The sequence below is a fragment of the Oncorhynchus gorbuscha genome, linkage group LG02 (genome assembly GCF_021184085.1).
Source record: "Oncorhynchus gorbuscha isolate QuinsamMale2020 ecotype Even-year linkage group LG02, OgorEven_v1.0, whole genome shotgun sequence".
Lineage (NCBI taxonomy): Eukaryota > Metazoa > Chordata > Actinopteri > Salmoniformes > Salmonidae > Oncorhynchus > Oncorhynchus gorbuscha.
In genome coordinates this window covers 72209555-72226251 of record NC_060174.1, presented here as the reverse complement: position 1 = coordinate 72226251, position 16697 = coordinate 72209555, and the positions used below count along the sequence as shown (strand labels likewise).

At 40.2% G+C, this 16697-nt stretch overlaps 1 protein-coding gene and 1 long non-coding RNA gene across 4 annotated transcripts in view; one reads left to right on the top strand and one right to left on the bottom strand.

Annotated features, from left to right (window-relative positions):
* The first annotated feature begins 718 nt into the window (after nt 1-718).
* LOC124008816 lies at nt 719-10766 on the top strand. Of its 3 annotated transcripts, none has more exons than XR_006834171.1 (9): nt 719-936; nt 3204-3372; nt 3601-3687; nt 4484-4693; nt 5197-5294; nt 5666-5887; nt 7271-7489; nt 7742-7927; nt 8230-10766. It is a non-coding gene; the product is annotated as an uncharacterized LOC124008816 (long non-coding RNA). The 3 variants fall into 3 exon arrangements; XR_006834172.1 differs by having other exon boundaries at nt 5197-5311; XR_006834173.1 differs by lacking the exon at nt 3601-3687.
* The window catches only part of LOC124008805 (relaxin receptor 1-like), a 38618-nt gene continuing 32379 nt past the window's right edge, over nt 10459-16697 (bottom strand). The window contains exons 7-17 of the mRNA XM_046320375.1: nt 16111-16182; nt 15932-16006; nt 15061-15132; nt 14063-14134; nt 13864-13935; nt 13522-13593; nt 13365-13436; nt 12507-12736; nt 11921-12331; nt 11510-11722; nt 10459-11403 (exon numbers count right to left, since the gene is read on the bottom strand). Of these exons, the coding sequence (XP_046176331.1) occupies nt 11207-11403; nt 11510-11722; nt 11921-12331; nt 12507-12736; nt 13365-13436; nt 13522-13593; nt 13864-13935; nt 14063-14134; nt 15061-15132; nt 15932-16006; nt 16111-16182 (1558 nt within the window). The 3' untranslated portion in view covers nt 10459-11206. The remainder of the gene's footprint in view (nt 11404-11509; nt 11723-11920; nt 12332-12506; nt 12737-13364; nt 13437-13521; nt 13594-13863; nt 13936-14062; nt 14135-15060; nt 15133-15931; nt 16007-16110; nt 16183-16697) is intronic.

Here is a 16697-nt window from a genome sequence, read left to right as displayed (position 1 = left end):
TCACATCTCCCTCACTAGCTTTAAGCACCAGCTGTCAGAGCAGTTTACAGATCACTGCACGTGTACTTAGATGGGCTGTTTACAGATAGGCTATCTACCTACCCCACCCCCATACGGGTATTTATTTATTTTGCTCCTTTGCACCCCAGTATCTCTACTTGCACATTCATCTTCTGCCGATCTACCATTCCAGTGTTTAAATACTATATTGTAATTACTTCACAACCATGGCCTATTGATTTCCTTAACTCCTTTATCTTACCTCATTTGCACTCACTGTATATAGACTTTTTGTTTTCTTTTGTTCTACTGTATTATTGACTGTATGTTTTGTTTATTCCATATGTAACTCTGTGTTGTTGTATGAGTCGAATTGCTACGCTTTATCTTGGCCAGGGCGCAGTTGCAAATGAGAACTTGTTCTCAACTAGCCTAACTGGTGAAATTAAATCAATAAAATAAAATTGAAGTGTTTTTGGAGTCACACGATGATATGCTGTGTGGTCCTCCCACTACGACTTGGGAAAGCATACAGTTTAATAGGCTACAGATGAAACAAGTTATAATGAGCTTCACAGGGTGGTGAAAGTGCATGATGATGAGGCTTGATGCCACTTTCCAATAAATATCTAGGGTCTTGTTCTGCTGACGTGATGATTGATGCTTGGCTCAACAATCACCTTGGTTCCCATTACATTTCCCCTCTCTCTAGGAAGCTACGGTGGTTTAGTTTCCAGAACTCTCACAGGCCAAGCCTGACTTCAGCCTCCCAGGAGATGAACTGCCAGTCAGCCCCTCAGCTCAACCTGCTGCAGAAGTTCTCTCTGCTCCGGCTCACTGCTATCATGGAGAAGTACTGCGAACCCGACCAACATGGCTGGAGCTGGTGAGTGGAGGGCCCTTGGGAACTGGAGAGTGGAGGGCCCTTGGGAACTGGTGAGTGGAGACTTAAATTGAGATAAAGGCCAATACGTAGGGAAGTGCACTCTATGCACTCTATTATACTGACCTTTGATATGCATGTAACCAGGGAATGAAAGGTTCATTTCAAGAGATTCATGTTTCCAATTACTCAGAAGCAAGTATTGCTTTGTTTGTGGTCAGGATGTTGCTTTTTAAAATTAATTGTATTCATTGTTCCATATGGCAAGGCCTTTGATCTACATGTCTGCAGCTAATGTAAAGTATTATAACAGTTAAATCTGCTTTTCACAAAGATGGCTGTTAAAAAGTTTGATTTGAACAACTTCACAATCGTCTCTCATTCAGGCTCGTATTTTCTATTCGGATGACTCATGCTTCTCCAAAATAAATCACATTTTCCTACATAAAGAAACTAGGTCGCCTGGCGGGTAGGAGTGTTGGGCCAGTAACCAAAAAGTAAAAATCTTACAAGGTAAAAATCTGTCATTCTGCCCCTGAACAAGGCACTTAACCCACTGTTCCCCAGGGGCGCAGATGATGTGGATGTCGATTAAGGCAGCCACCCGCACCTCTCTGTTTCAAATGTGGAAGACACATTTAAGTTGAATGCATTCAGTTGAACTACTAACTAGGTATCCCCATTTTCTTTGCAATGGCCATTTTAGGACAAGCTCAGTTGTCAGCAGTGAATTAGCAGGTTTTATTCTCCATACTAAAAGGTTTGTCACTAAAGCACCTTATACCACCCACCACTGCGACTTGTATGCTCTAGTCAGCTGGCCCTCGCTACATATTCGTCGCCAGACCCACTGGCTCCAGGTCATCTACAAGTCCATGCTAGGTAAAGCTCCGCCTTATCTCAGTTCACTGGTCACGATGGAAACACCCATCCGCAGCACGCGCTCCAGCAGGTGTATCTCACTGATCATCCCTAAAGCCAACACCTCATTTGGCCGCCTTTCGTTCCAGTACTCTGCTGCCTGTGACTGGAACGAATTGCAAAAATCGCTGAAGTTGGACCCTTTATCTCCCTCACTAACTTCAAACATCTGCTATCTGAGCAGCTAACCGATCGCTGCAGCTGTACATAATCTATTGGTAAATAGCCCACCCATTTTCACCTACCTCATCCCCATACTGTTTTTATTTATTTACTTTTCTGCTCTTTTGCACACCAATATCTCTACCTGCTTTATCTTGGCCAGGTCGCAGTTGCAAATGAGAACTTGTTCTCAACTAACCTACCTGGTTAAATAAAGGTGAAATAAAAATAAATAAAAAAAGTTCCAACTTTAATTTATCTCCCCTCTTGTACTGTCACCCAATTAAGCTTCATCCCTCAGCCCAAAAAGCATTATGTGAATATTCATCAGACAAAATGGAAACCGTTAGACCAAACAGTTTATTTTTAAAAAAGACATCAGATGTCCAGGGAAAATATCTAATGTTACCTGTGGTCAGGCACGTGCTCAGAGAGTCTACATGTGCTTGAGCACCTGCCCCTTGCCCTCCCACTCGCCAAGTGCAGTTTTGGGAGGGGATATAGTTTTTTTGTGATCAGTTTTTGTCGATGTTGTTCTGATCCCACTGCCCACAAGTCGTCATCAAGTTCGCTATTTTAAATATCAACAGTACTGCCGTGGCTGCAGCAGAACATTTGATTAACACTTGATAACACTTGATTTACATCATCATCAATATTCGTTCTGGTTGGCTGATGTGTGCAGCAGAGAGAGGCAGAAAGACATAAAGAGGAGCTGCACCTATGACCCAACTCCCTCCTTTCATCAGTTGGGAGTTGCACATGTGTGTCAGCAGCAGCCACAGAGGTAGTCGACTTTAGTTAACCACCATATACTAAAATATCCACACAGGCTACTAGCCAGCCAGCCATATATCATGAGTTGAAATATTATGAATATTATATTATTAAGTTATTATTTAGGAGCACTGAAGATGAATCACAATCAATAAAAACGTTATTGAGCTAGTTAACTAGCAGATGTACATCAATCATCAACATTTATGATCAGCGATAGCCTACCCTTTTTGCCCAATGTCATTCATGTCTTTAGGAGGCAACTAGCTTGATTACAATTTGTGATGAGTGAGTGTGTTGTTGCGGAAATAAATAGGAATATGCACAAAAAAATTACATCACACAGAGGCTGTTAGTATGCTATGAATTTCCAGATATGAATTATTACATGTATTTCATCTAACAACCTATCTGCTAATATCTACATGAAAAGATTGAATCTAGTCCCCCTTTTCCTCAGTTTTGGCAGGTCAATTTCTAAGTTTATGAAGAGAACTAAGGTCCCTGACTACAGGGACAAGCAGGTTTTTGGTGTCCCGCTAATCATCAATGTCCAAAGGACTGGGCAACTCCTACCCCAGGGCATCCAGCAGGCCATGCGCTACCTCCGTAGCCAATGCCTGGAAAAGGTACAGTCACTCTCATCCCTTCAAAGTGATCATATGTTCCCTCATGCTACATTGTGTGTATAACCTTATAACTTTAGTATTTGTTCCACTCTAGATATATTATGTTATTTCCATTGTAGTGAGATTTCATGTACTTGGTGATACATTATATATGATAATGCATTGAAGTTTATGAATTATGCTAATACACCAGTGGAATTAATACGTTTCTCTACTTTTCCTGTCAAGGTTGACATTTTCCGTAAGTCTGTGGCTGACCTGCTGAAACAGTACTTCAGAGACCTGTTGAGAGTTAGAATAGTGCAATTTTGAAAGGTAGTTGTGCATCAGTAGTTTTTCTCTTGTTATGTCAGTCATTGAAAGTCACTGGGGGGGCCCCTCATGTGGAGTTCAAATTTTTTGTAGCCCCAAAGTTGCCCATCCTTGCTCTAAGTGCTCCCCACCCACACTGGAAAGCACTGAACTCCTGTGTCTACTTCAGATTACCCCTCAGCACATAATTCTCAGATTTAAATCATTGACTAGATAGTCTCCTCTGAGAAGTCAATCAGCTTATTGAGAGGCATAATAATGATACAGCACTCTGATGTCCCCCAGCTATAATGTTACAGCGGCAGTTAGGATTTATAGAGGTTTTACAAACATGGTATTAAATCGTCTAGATTTGATGTCTGGTTGTAATCTATATAGAATGTCTACTGCTATAATTACCAGGTTCATTCAGATGTCATCAGTTTCTTCATTATCATGCTAAGATCTTAAAACTTTTTAAAAAATAAAGGAGAGCTGCACACTTTAGGATCTCAGATGCAAAAATGTAATGTCCAATGTTTTGACAGACAAGCTGTCTTCATCAGGGTATAATGACAAACACTGCGGGGTGACTCATTTATATAGTGTCAAGACACACACAGGTGTCTGTAATCATGACCGGGTGTGGCCTGAATCATTGGTTAATGCTCATATATTAAAATAGCATCATAAAATGAACATAACAATTGACGTTCAGACACCAGCTTTGGTTTGTGTTCTCGGTCAAATTACCATTTTACACATCAGAACATCAGAGATTCCAAAGATGGTGATGATATCTGTCATGTGTATTTTCCAGGTGTCCTGAAGGACATGCGTCTTCAGGCAGCCCAGGCTGCAGTCATCCTGCTGCCTGACGAGAACCGGGAGGTCCTGCAGACCATGCTCTACTTCCTCAGTGACATCGCTTCTGCTGAGGAGAACCAGAAGACAGCTGGGACCTGGCCGTGTGCCTGGCCCACTCCATCCTGCACCTCAACGTCTCCAAGAAGGAGGGCACCTCCCCTAGGTATGTACTGGCATGCGTGTGTATCATGGCATGTATTAATTTGTTTTGGCGTGTGCTGCATTGCACTTAATGCCTTTGCAGCTGGATCATTGTTTTTAAATGACGCCCAGAGCTCCCTCTGGTGTATTCTCTTGCACTCCTACATCCATCACCATTAGGGAACATGAGTGCTTTAGTGGCTCCACTGTACCCATTCTGATTGATGAGTCAAGTCAACATTTTGTACAAACAAAACTACCTTGGACTGACAGTGTTCGAGCAGTTGTTTTCATCTGGGTTAAATAAATGCCCCAACATTCTGCTTATTATCATCCTCATGGATGTGTCATGTCAAAATGGAGCCCAAACAAAACTACAGAGGCCAGACAGTGTTGGACCATTCCTTTTCCTCTTGACTATTTCCTCATCACAATGCTGCATATTGACAACATTGTACTGTGATTGAACTCAAAGCTTAGAGGATGATTGTGATGTGTGTTGACAGTGTTCCATCTTTCTGCCAGATTAATCCACCAAAAGGGGGCAGGTGGAAAACCAGACCACAAGGACCTGAGTGAGAACATGGCTGCCAGTCAAGGGCTCAGCCACATGATTGTGGAATGTAAGAAATTATTCCAGGTATTATACAGAACAGTGAATCTACAGTCCTTGAAGTAAATTGTCTCTATTCTGAATAGCATGATCCTTCAGGACAATCAGTCTCCAACAAAACACCATCCAGCTGCATTGACTATTGTTAAAAACATGACCCATTTAAAGACGGGTTTATTTTTAAGAAAGATTTGTTTTAGAATGACTGAAATAATCATGTTTTCACAGTGTACATAAATGGGATAAATGTGATATTGGATATGAACTTGATGTACTTTCAGAGGAATTCAGTAGGCTACACTATACATTCATGAAAACCGCTATATACATCTCTAATTCATTTAAAAAACAACCCAATTGCCCTCTTATTTGGTGTGCCAGTTCCCTCATGGATGATGTTGCAGTCGCGGAACTCCTACGTTGCAGCAGACGCCCAGCCACTCCCTCTCTACAGCCTGGGCCTGAACCTGAAGGGCAATCCTGTGGATTACAGAGCCTACCTGGAGGATAACTTCCAAGTTGTACCGAGGGGAGGCCATAGCAAAGAGCAAAGGATGGCACAGTGCCCCAAGTCCAGAGAACACAGAGCTGACCTACAAGAAGGTATGGCTCAGTGACTCTGCTGCATGCTGATACTAATGCTGTCTGTTCTCATACAAGAGCAGAATTTACTGCTCAATCATACTAATATTAGTTTTTCCTGCAGGCAGAAGCGCCTCTAGACTTTTGAGGGTCCTAAGCGAGATTTGGGGGGGGGGGCTCCACCTCACAGGCAAAACATTTCAGTGTTAAAGTTAATTTTCTGCAATTCTACTCATTTTTCCATGGGGTGTAAAGAACATTTTGCAGTTTAAAAACGAATTTCATGCAATTTTCCACATTTTTCCATGGGGGGAGAGAAAATGTTGCAGTTTCAAAGGTAATGTCCTGCAAATCTACACATTCTGCCATTGGGTAGTGAGAAATATTTGCAGTTTTTACGCTAATTTCCTGCAATCCTACACATTTTTTCATAAGATATCCGAAGTGAGAGTGACTAACAAAATCAATGGGGGCCCCCTGGAGGTCAGGGCTCTTGGGCACATGCCCTGCGTGCCCGGTAATTTGGTGATGTTTATTACAAGGTTTAGATAACTGACAAGACTACATTAGCAATAAATAAAAATGTAGTTGACATAGGCTATCTGAGTGACTGTCAGTGACTCAGTGGAAAACTGCTAATTCACTACCACATTTCAAAAATTGCACCTTGTATTCTTCTTTTCTAACTCTTAACAGTAAGTTGAGACCCTGACTGAGTTCCATTAAAAAATAACTACATAATAATAATCAGCCCCTGCAGCTCTCTGATTCAGGGGGCTGTAGCTCAGTTGGTAGAGGTCCTGTAGCTCAGTTGGTAGAGCATGGCGCTTGTAATGCCAGGTAGTGGGTTCAATCCCGGGGACCACCCATACGTAGAATGTATGCACACATGACTGTAAGTCGCTTTGGATAAAAGCGTCTGCTAAATGGCATATATTATATTATTTATTATAGATTGGGTTAATTGCAGAAGACACATGTCATTTGAAGGCATTCAGTTGTACAACTGACTAGGTATCCCTCTTTCCATAATAATAATTATCATTATAAATAGATTACTATTTTATATATATATATATATATTTACGTATGACAATTTTTCAATGTCACTAAATATTTTATTTCTATATGTTTTGGATTGGGGCCCCCCTAACGGTCATTCAATCACTGGAGCATGTTTGCCAAATTGAGTTTGAATTTTGCCCTGCATTGTCACGACAGTATGGCCTTCAATCTTTGTATGACTGGAAAATGGATTTACCATTTGGCATAGCTTCTTTTGCTGTTGGAATGAAGTGAATCCTGTCCACTTTGAAGAGTGAAGGCACGTTAGCTAGCTTGTTAAAGCTACAGTATACGGTCCAGTCCTAAACCATAAAATCACAATCCATTTGTTCTCTTCAGGTAGGGGATGGCCATCCCATCCGTCTTTGGAAAGTGACCACAGAGATCGAGGACCCGCCCCAGACAGTGTTGCACAGAGTTCTGCGTGAGCGCCACCTGTGGGATGATGACCTACTACACAGCCGTGTAATCGAGGCTCTAGAGGACAACACAGAGGTGTAATCACTTTGTGACAGACAGCATGGCACCTCATCCCCGCAAGGACTTCGTAGTGCTGAGGTACGCATGGCGGATGAGAATAGCTGTCTGTCTTGCCAGGTGCTCTATCCAACGCCTCATTGGGAGACATGGACTGAAGGGCAGTGGCCAGAGACCAATCATTCTTATGACTGCCCTTTTCTCAGGGTTAGTCAAACATGTTGTTGATTCAGTATGTGGTTGATTCAGTAAGGTGAATTGTTAAATCTTCAGGCTCTTGATTGAAATCAAAGATGACAGCAATGACCCTTGCTGTATTTTTCTCCTGATTAGGCGGTGGTGATTAGGCGGTGGAGACCTTCCTCGGGGCCTATGTCTGCTAGTGTCCTCCTCTGTGGACCATGACAACGTTCACCTGGAAGCGGGGCAACAGGCAGTGCTGCTAACCTCACAGTTCCTGATTGAGCCCTCTGGGATGAGCCGGTCCAGGCTGATGCACTACTGCAGAGCAGACCTCTGGTAGGAAACCAGCTATGCATTCATTTCTATTGGACACCATGTTTTTTTGTGATGATTTAAATGGCTAATTGATGCCTACGCACAACATGTTGACCTCGAGTTCATGCAATTAATTTGCACCTTGCCAATTAAACAGTCATAATTACCATGAAAATAATTATGCAATGTAGATTTGTTGTGTGAAAGATAATCTAAATGTGAATGCTATTGATATATCTTTCTGAGTGGGTGAACCTCCGCTGTTATTGAAGTATGTAATTGGATCATAATGTCTTATTTGCCCTTGTGTTGTCATGTTTCAGGGGACGATCACCTGAGTGGTACTGCAAAGTGTTAGGCCATCTCTGTGCAGTGGAAGTTTCTAGGATACGGGGCTCCTTCCCTGTGCTCACAGCAAGAGGAACAGAGACAAAGATTTGAGCTCTGAGATGGCCAGACAGCCCACCTCAGACACGTGCAGCCTACGGCTCACAATTACTAAAATTTAGAGTGCCAATCTGTAGCATTATGCTACATCTACCTGACAAACTCTCTACAGTGTCATCAACATAGGACTGTCAGGATGTGGACTCTCATATTGTACTGATGTCCCATTAGGAACGACTGTGGAATTGGTAGCAATATTCTAAACAAGTCTATGCATTAACTCACGATAACATATTCAAAAATACTCTGAAGTCAATTAAATAGTTTATATATACAAAATCCATTTTTTTGAAAGACTAGGTTAGATTAGGACAATTGTGTTGATAGCTTTACTTATGATACTTACATATCAGTTCCCATTTTAATGCTGCTGTGAAAGGAGCAAGACTAAAGGCGAGGATGCTAAAATGCCATGGAATAATTCAGGAGAGCTCTTTAGCAACCATTCCTGTTTGTTCTGTATACTATGCAATTTCTTCATGATAAATTCACAGAGCTAATATATTTTACTACTGTGATTCGCTGCATCTCAAACATAAGAATGGCACCATACCTTGCTACTTGAATAGCTAAACCCCAGTATTGATGATACTTAGATGTAAGAGAGAAAAGGGTTGCTTACTGAGACACCTTAGTGGGTGGTAGTGAGCTTTCTTATATCTCCTAGATATCGAACAGACACTTCAAAAACATATTCCTTATGATATATTTTTTTGGACTCTCTGTTTTGCCATGTATTTGTGTGTTACTCAATGTATTTCTATGGGCTATAGTAGTAAAGGCCAAATTCAATATTTTATCAATATATATATTTTTATACTGACAGGGGTCCTAAAATTCAAAATCAAATAGCTAAATGATCCATGGTATTACCATCTTAAAACAATTCCATATGTTAGCTTAGTAGACCCCCCCCTCCCAGGCCTTGCTTTGGCTATACATTCTCATCAACTGCTTGCATTACTCAAGTGTTTATCATCACACACTGTATGTCTCAAGAGGGGGCTCTACTCTGGACTTCATGTTATGTCTCTTCCTTTTACTCCTATCTTTATAAGTCTAACTGGTTAACCTCCTCTCGCTTTAATTTAGCTGCTGAGCTCTAGGGATCAGTCTTCTTCCCCAGATCTTCAGAAGTTTAAAAATAGGAACAGAGACATGTTTTAAATGGGCAAATATCTGTTCACCAAGGCCCAAACTATAAGATATAAGCGCGGAACTCAAACGATAGAATAAATCAAACTTTGATGTCAGCAAATTATCCATGAATAAATATTTAACTATCACAATGAGGAGGGGAACGGATTGTAGCATGCTCCACAGTGGACAGACAGCCCGAGCTTTAGGAAACATAAGTGTGGCAGGTAGCCTAGTGGTTAGAGCGTTGGGCCAGTAACTGGAAGGTTTCTGGATCGAATCCCCGAGCTGACAAGGTTAAAATCTGTTGTTCTGCCCCTGAGCAAGGCAGTTAACCCACTGTTCCCTGGGTGCCGTGGATGGTGACTAAGGCAGCTCCCTGCACCGCTCTGATTCAGAAGGCTTGGGTTAAATGTGGAAGGCATTCAGTTGTACAACTGACTCGGTATCTTCCCTATCTATTGTGTCTCAGTAATCAGTGTTTTATTTATGTCTGTATGATTGAGTCCTTATTTGAGTCGTATGACTGTGACTACCAGTATGTAAGTAACCATAAACACAGTTCTGTGAACTACAGTGTATTTCTAACTTAATTATTTTTTGTAACACATAACAGGCTGTTGTACTTATCATTGAAGCAGTAGTAAATAATTTAACATTTTAGCCCACAACGTCTTTATCTAATTTGTCTCATCTATTACTCTTTATTCTCCATTTACTACCTATTTGTATTATACGGCTCTGACTGTAAACAAATTACAAAAGCAATAGATTTGTTGAAATGTGTATTCTCTCCCTAAATTCCCCAGCCCCTTTTTCACCACCATAATTTGTATTCTTGTCACAGTTGAGCTTGAAGCAAGCCGTATCACTGCATCAGAATGTGAAATTTACCAAATGTCACACATTAAAACCTGAAACATATCACTAATTTACACCGTTTCAATTCCATATTTGTGGATTTTTTTAATTATACATTTCTACAATTCATGTGCAATGAGTGTACAAATCTTTAAGAACAGAGGCTCTTTCCATGACAGACTGACCAGGTGAATCTAGGTGGAAGCTATGATCCCTTATTGATGTCACTTGTTAAATCCACTTCAATCAGTGTAGATGAAGGGGAGGAGACCGGTTAAAGAAGGATTTTTAAGCCTTGAGACAATTGAGATGAGGAATGTGTATTTGTGCCATTCAGAGGGTGAATGTGCAAGACAAATAAAGATTAAAGCGCCTTTGATTGGGGTATAGTAGTAGATGCCTTTCAGAGACCTGTTCTGAGGGCAAAAGGGGAGGGGGAGGGTGTGAAACTAAATATTAGGAAGGTGTTCCTAATGTTTGGTATACTGTAATTTGGGTCAGGAAAATACGTTGATTCTGCACATCTGTGTTTACTGTAACTGTACATTATGTATTCACAAAACATTTGGCAATAAATTGGTTCCCAGAGAATTTGTTCTCTTGCTGGTAAAGATTGATTACATGAATACATCACTCTCCATATCAAATGACATAAGGGCATGGATAGCCAAACCTCCTGGAGAGCTACTCGGTATGCAGGCTTTGCTCAAGCCCTGCTCAAACACACTGATCCTATTAATCAGATGATCTGCAAGATCTTGATGATCTGAATCAGGTGTGTTCCAGAAGGACTGGAATAAAAGCCTGCACACCCAGGAGGGTCGGCGAGCTCCCTGACTGAGAGGGTCCTTTTTGTTAAGGAGGAGGGCTGGGGTTCTGGTAGACTTCAGATACTTTCTGGGAAGTTTCCCTGAGCCCAGTCTGTTTGCACTTGGCCTTCAGGCAGAGTTTCAGTCTCTCCTGGAAGGAGCTGGTGGTGATGGTGTACAGGATGGGGTTTAGGGCACTATTGATGGGCAGGATGAAGATCACCACCCATAAAACGATTGTTCCTGGAGGAAAGGGAGGATGAGGAAGAAGGGGATGAGGCCACAAAGATTAAACAAAATTATAGCCATTTAATAGTAGTAATCATACAACCACATGTATCTGGTTTACCTGCTATTTTCACTTGTAAAAGAGAGAGGATCTTTAGGAGGAATATAGGTGTCCAACACATGGCATCTGTGAAAACAATGAAGAAAAACCTCTTGGCTATAGAGACCTCCTTGTTGTAGACGGACTGTCTTGCTGTCTTAGCAGTTTTCTGTACAGAGTAAAACATGCTGGTGTAGGAGAAGACGATCATGACGAATGCAAAGAGATTCAATCCTGAAAGACAAAATGTGTAATACATGCTTTCATTACACTACAATATACCATCCTGATATAAGCATTGAATAAAACAGAATTATGTCAGCAAAACCATAATCAGCGTAAAGCTATTGCAAAATCCAAGGCCTGTGGAATTGCATCCTCATTATCTTGCAGGAATCAGCCCTGATGATGGGGATTCTATGTTCCTCTTACCCAGAAATATTCCAGTGGAGTAGCATCGGGCACCTGGTTTCTCCATCTCGTCTGAGTGAAGTGGAAAACACACTCCATTCCTGCCGTAGTAATTCCCAAACGTCTGCTTGTCCCAGAGGGGAATGACGGCGATTATGAAACCCAGGACCCAGATGAAGATGAGGTAGCAGAGTGTCTGTTTCCGTCCGGCTCTGTAGTTGTGGAAGGGGAACACAATGCACAGGTACTTCTCCATAGTCATGTAGGTCAGAAGCATGACTGACACCTCAGTGGACAGCATGGCCAGAGAGCCAATCAACTGGCACTGCATGCTCTCCATCCACAGCTGGGCGTGTCTGTTGTACTCTCCACAGTATTTGATGTCGAATGCACCAATGAAGAACAGGTATACTCCCATCAAGCAGTCAGCACCTAACAGATGTGATGGATTTCAGGGCACTTAGTTCATATGCATAGATTTTCATCAGATTAGTTGTTTATGCACTGTGTGGTGCTCAATGTATCTAAAAAAATAATTAGTTAGCTAAGTACAAGTTGCTGTGCACAAGTGATTGCTGCCCTCATTGTGTTGAGGCAGTCTACTCACAGCACAGTGATATGATGGCCATGGTGTGGTGCTGATTTTCGGATGCAATGCAAGACCTCAGGCATATCACAAAAACGTTGCCAAAGCAGATGATGAAGGCCACCACCCACACAAAAACGCGAAGGATGATGTTCGCAAGAAGATTCTCAAATGTTGAAATCCCGTCAGTGTTTGGCTTGCAACTTCGCACATTAGGAGAGTAGCCACAGTATTCAAATTTCTTAAAATAACTGGGTCAATAAGAAAAAAATGACAATATCATTGATCATGTTCACAGTTTCACTTTTATATTGATATGGTTGACAGTTGACAGGTTTGTTTAGGGTATACAGTATGCTTTGTCAGAGAATAATTAGCTGACAAATGGATGTAATTAAATACAGTGCAGAATTGGCCTCTGGCTTTGGTACTTTACATGCAGTGTGGACCTGACCTGTGCTGATTAAACATTATTGTTGATTAAACATTATTTGCAGTAACAAGACCTCACTACACACCAAGAAAGATAGCTGTTCATTTTAGGCGTCAATTTGCTGTATAGTGACCTAATTAAGCTTGTATAAGCTGCTAATAAGTAAGTAGCTTACCAGACACTTAATAAGTCCTGTATTATGCATGCATACGAAGCCATGAGTTCATTAGTTGTTGGCGGATAATTGGCAACAAATGTTTAGACATTTACTCATACTACATTTAGCCTGTTTTTAGGCCTACAGTAAGCTACTTAAAAAATATGAAATTCCAATTAGCAGCTTCTACAGGCTTAGTGCCTTGCTGTTTATACAGTATGGACACATGAAATTAAATGTCGATGACATAACAATAATAAATGAAGACATAAGATATACCGGTACTCACATATGGGCCAAGTTCCGAAGAGAGCGAAACATCTGAATACTGATGTTTGGTATATCGACCTCCTCTATACTCCTGAGGGGAAACAGAAAAGTCAACATTTCTCAAATTCACTAAAACTAGTAAACCATGTTACATAAGTATGAAATACGTTACTTACAGAGATTGCAAATTGACAAACATGTCAAACTGATGATCATAGATATGAGTCAGAGGGTTATTTGAGATGTTCCTGAGAGAGGAGGAGGGGGGGGCATCAATACAGGGCAGGTTATATCACTTTGATTTACTGCCCCTCCACTCTGTGGTCAACATGGCCTCAATTACAGATCGATGAAAAGTAAAGTTAATAAACTGAAACTCAACAATATGAAGTTATACTTGTGACCTACTTGATCGTATAAAGCGTATCAAACGCTTTCAGTAAATCCATAACGAGAACATCTTTCAAAACAATAAATATATCAGGGCTAGGATGCAAGTAGTCATTGGATATACTTACAACTGTTTTAGGTTTTGAAGATTTGTAAATATAGTTGGTGAGAACTCCTCAATTTTGTTTAAAGATACGTCCCTGGAATGACAGTTTAAATGAATCCATTGACAAAAAATATTTTCAACAATGAAATACATTACTGTATTTGGACATATTACAACGTTTTTTGACCCATGTAATGTTGTGTGAAGTAGAGTTAACTCACAAGTCTATCAGGTTTGGCATGCCAGAAAATATTCCCTCTTCAATAGTTTGTATTCTGTTTTTTCGAAGAGCCCTGCAAAATAAATGTTTCTATAAGAGATCATTATTATTCAAGAACAGTCTCTATAAGACCGATGACATTACTTGAATAGTAGTAGGCCCACAGCCATTTGGATACACTGCTTGTTAGATTTGATTTAGAATTATAATTTGATAGTAACGTTACTGTAAGTATTTCTTAGAGGAATGGTGTACTATTTATACAGTGTGAAAGCAAAACAAATTCTCTACTCCCACTAATACCTATCAAACTCAGTTTGTGTTACCTGTCTGTTCAAATTTGATTTATTAATTTGACTCATTCCTCATCAGATGAAGTCCAGCCCTGCCTCAATAATTCAATACACTTGAGCTGACATCACAGGATACATATTTAGCACTCAGGGTTGGGATGAGTCAAAGAGACAGAGTATTTCCAGGCTCTCAACCACCCATGGCCTCCCCTATCCCCTTCAATTGAGAGAGCTAATGCACCCCATGTATATCAGATTGGAATTTTGCTTTCCTGACTCCTCATTATTCTCACCATCACACATGGCCTTAGAAGCAATCGCCAGTGATAGAAACAGCCAACTTAATTTGTGTAGGCTCCAATGGTTTCTCTCCCTCAGACTGAATTTCATTACCAGCTGCAGTAGCGCAGATGCTCCAGACTGAAGTATATAGCTTTAACATAAGCATCATTTACCAGTATTGGTTTTACACCAGAAAAGGTCTCCTTAGAGTATGGCAGAATTTAATTTGAAATATAAATCCTATGAAAACCGAGCATGTGTCTTCTTTCATTGCGTTCATCTCTCTCTCTCTAGTGCAGATGGAATTGTTTCAAATGCAATTATTGACAGTAAGGCATTCTATCCAATTGGATTTGGTACAAAGATGAACAAATATTGTAAAGAAATTGAGGAAACTATATAGTCTAAATTCAACAAAACTCACAATACTGTCAGAGTGGTGCAGTTTTGAAAGCTGGAAACCCACAAAGATGATATCTTGTTCCCCTCCAGTTCTCTGTGAAAAAGATGTGTCAGATCATTCTGGCATTAATGAATGATATCTGCATCGGTATCTGGTAGTTGGTACATGAACTACATGAAAAACTACATGAATTTCACTTCTGTTCTCATGTGATAAGATAATGTAATAAAGTGTGGTCACAAGTAAAAGCAACACGTGACAACATGAAACTACATGTGAAAACATTTAAGCACGTGAAAACATGATCTGGTGAAATAAATGATGCAAAATTTCCAAATGTGACACCATGAAACTACATGTGACAATATTAGAACGTTTTTTACATGTGAAAGTGAAAATTAAATTTTCACGTGAGAGATTTTCATGTGAAAAATATTATGTTCATATGTTTTTCACCTGCAGTTCACATTTGAGGTGAATGCATGTTATTCTCCTCACATGTGAAAGGATGGTGTTAACATATGCTTTCAGATGTGTAGAACTGACCTCATTTGTCTTTTGTTATCACATGTGCACATTTCTGCACATGTGAAAACAGAAAGTTTTTCAGATGAAAATCCATATGTAAAATATCATCATGTGAAGTGTTCCAAAACCACATGGTTTCACATGATTTCACATGTGAAATCGAGATTTTCATTGAGAAGTCATGTGGTTTTTCCATATGGGTAATAATGAGTTTTGTGAAAAAAGATACTGTTGCAGAGTGATTATGGCAAACAGAGTCATAAATAATACACCTGATTATGAGAAAACATGATTTAGAGTTGTCAAATACAATCAAATATATTATCCATCATAATGCGTTAGGTATTATTCTGTTGTTACTTACAACCAGTTTAATCTAGGCATTTCCTGGCAGACAGATTTCTTGGGGATGGATTCTAGGGAATTGTTCAGCAAAGACCTGCAGCCAAATTAAATTACATTTAAAGAGCGTGTTGGTTAAATGATGACGTGTATCTTATGAGATCTTAATTAAAGTAATAAGCACAGTGGCATGATACTTACAGGAAAAATAACGATTTCAGCCCCTCAAACGATTTCTGTCTCAGAGATGCTATTCTATTTTCATCAAGAATCCTACACCCATACAGACCAGAGGACAATAGATCAATTTATTTGTCACACTAAACCCTATAATTGTCATATTACTTTTGAAAAAAATCTATAGAAAGCTTCTGCAGCTATACTGTTGTAATTACTGTTGTCAAAGAGAACAACGTTAATGAGCATTAGTACATGGGCCATGATATCATACCATCATGTATCATACCTGAGGATTGTTAGCTACACCATAAATGTCACACTGTATCATACTTTATGCTCATTGCTTTCTTGGGAAAATAGAGCAGCACAAACAAGATTCTGAGGCATTCTCTGAGGCATTTCATAACGAAGGTGGCTTTAAAGGGATAGTTCAAGATTTTAGCAATTAATCTGATCCCATAGACTTCCAGTCATTATGCTATTCCTCGTTAGCAATCACATCAGAAACTACCTCCAACTTCCTTCAAACTACACACAGAGACATAAAAATGGTATCCATCAGTTTCCTGATTCTGGATAAGTAGAAAAAATAACAATCCCTCGAACTA